Genomic DNA, 2072 nt, shown 5'->3' with positions numbered 1-2072 from the left:
CTCCGACCACCGCGCCCACCGAGCAGTAGCTGCTGCTCGGTCCGCCACCACTTGCTCAGGTGTCCGGTTGGCTCGTGCATCTGCCCATCACGCTGCAGCTGCTGCTCGATCCACCGCCACTTGCTCAGGCGTCCGGTTGGCTCGCGCCTGCACCTTTCTGGTTGCATCCGCACTGGACAGCTGGGGTGTCGGGGGGGAAGGTGTGGCTTGAGTCCGGCCCGTCAAGCTCAGAAGCCACAAGCCTCCACCTGCAACTGTACCTAACCGCCGACATCCTGCGTGATGTCAGGAAGAGGATTACTAGTCTACCGCCCATGCAGGAGATGGAGCAACATCACGGGCACCAGTCCCAACCAGGACTCCTTACCGGAACCAGAATTGTCCATAGAAATGGCCGGTCAGACTGATGTCGCGACAGGTTATCCTCCTATCCTCAAGAAATGCAGTTGAGGGCCAATGGAACACAGTACATCGATACAATATGGATGTATGTTGCGCAGTACCGCTGTTTGGTAGAATTGTATCCTGAATCCGTATGATAAATTTTATCCTGGATCCGTTTGACAAAATTAATAAATGCACTCGAGGGCCAATGGCACACATTACTTCTATACAATAACTGTGCTGCGCAGCATCACTGGTTGATAGAATGTATTCTGAATCCGTATGATTCTATAGAATTTCTGCGACTGAATTTATCCCGGGGAACGCTGCGGTGTGCGCGGCTTCACGTCATTTCGTGGCGGAGCCATTGTAGTCTAGTTTTCCACTGCAAGTCCTGTCCCACAGTGGAACTACGTGGAACTACCCACAGCCACGCCCAGGCGTCCCCGGTTATCCTGATATTTTGTGATAAACGTTTAACCTTGCAAGTTCATGTCAAACAACACAACTATGCGCGTCTGTTGTTCGTTACCCACCACGTGCCCAGTCGTCCCCATGGCCTGACGGCCCAGTATCCGTGTGTCCCCGCCCACATGTTCACGGTACACATGCACGCGTCCAAGCTTCATGCACACGCCCATGTTACATCCTCATGTCCCGCGTCCACGCGTCCATGCTACATCCACATGTGGCTACATCCACGGTGCCACCGTCCCATGCACCCACATGCCCACACGCTCACGCGTCCATGTGCCCTTGCATCCTCGCGTCCTCACGTCCTGGTGTCCTCGTGTCCTAGCATCCTCGCCTGCAAGTCGTGTGCGACCCGAGATTCGAACCCGCGACCTGTCGTCCTCGCATCCTCGCGTTTCGGTGTGCAACTCGAAACTCGCGGAGTGCGACTCGAACCCGCGACCTCTGATTGTGAAGAGGGCGCGCGCTAACGAAAACGCAAAGCTCCGGAACCATCCAATCGAGCGCGACTTTCCAACGAGCCCCGGACGCGAGCCGGTCACGGACGCGATTCAGAGATGCCTTCCCTCCGCTTCGCTCTTCGCTGCGCTACGAGAAGCTACGGTGACAGACAACCGGACAGCAGACGAGGCGCGGTCCCTGCGGTCCCGAGGGTGCCGTAGCTCTCGTCCGGGTCCGGACACGTTCGGGTGCATCCGGATTGCAAATGCTTGCGTATTGCAAATGCTTGCATATGCAATATCCTTACAATTGCATGTTGCCCATGCTTGCATATGCAATGTCCTTGCATATTGTGCATGCTTGCATATTGCGCATGCTTGCATATTGCGCATGCTTGTATATTGCGCATGCTTGCATATTCCAAATGTTTGCATATTGCATATGCTTGCAGATCGCATATGCTTGCAGATCGCATATGCTTGCAGATTGCATATATGGCGCAGATCGCATATACTTGCAGACTGCACATGCTCGCACATCGCATATGCTTGCAGACCGCATATGCTTGCAGATCACATATGCTTGCAGATCGCATATGCTTGCAGATCGCATATGCTTGCAGACAGCATATGCTTGCAGATCGCATATGCTTGCAGACAGCATATGCTTGCAGATCGCATACGGCATATGCTTGCAGATCGCATATGCTTGCAGACGGCATATGGCATATGCTTGCAGATCGCATATGGCATATGCTTGCAGATCGCATATGG

The 2072-nt window shown here is 53.9% G+C and overlaps 1 protein-coding gene across 1 annotated transcript in view; it reads right to left on the bottom strand.

Annotated features, from left to right (window-relative positions):
• VOLCADRAFT_100932 (uncharacterized protein) overlaps positions 1-603 on the bottom strand; it is a gene marked incomplete at both ends in the record, with an annotated part of 15938 nt that extends 15335 nt beyond the window's left edge. Inside the window, 2 exons of the mRNA XM_002959420.1 lie at positions 20-180; positions 368-603. Coding sequence (XP_002959466.1) covers positions 20-180; positions 368-603 — 397 coding nt within the window. The remainder of the gene's footprint in view (positions 1-19; positions 181-367) is intronic.
• Positions 604-2072: the final 1469 nt, after the last annotated feature.

Source organism: Volvox carteri (assembly GCF_000143455.1).
Source record: "Volvox carteri f. nagariensis unplaced genomic scaffold VOLCAscaffold_235, whole genome shotgun sequence".
NCBI classification, from domain to species: Eukaryota; Viridiplantae; Chlorophyta; class Chlorophyceae; order Chlamydomonadales; family Volvocaceae; genus Volvox; species Volvox carteri.
Note: the sequence above shows the minus strand (reverse complement) of the source record. Positions and strands in the feature narration are given on the sequence as shown.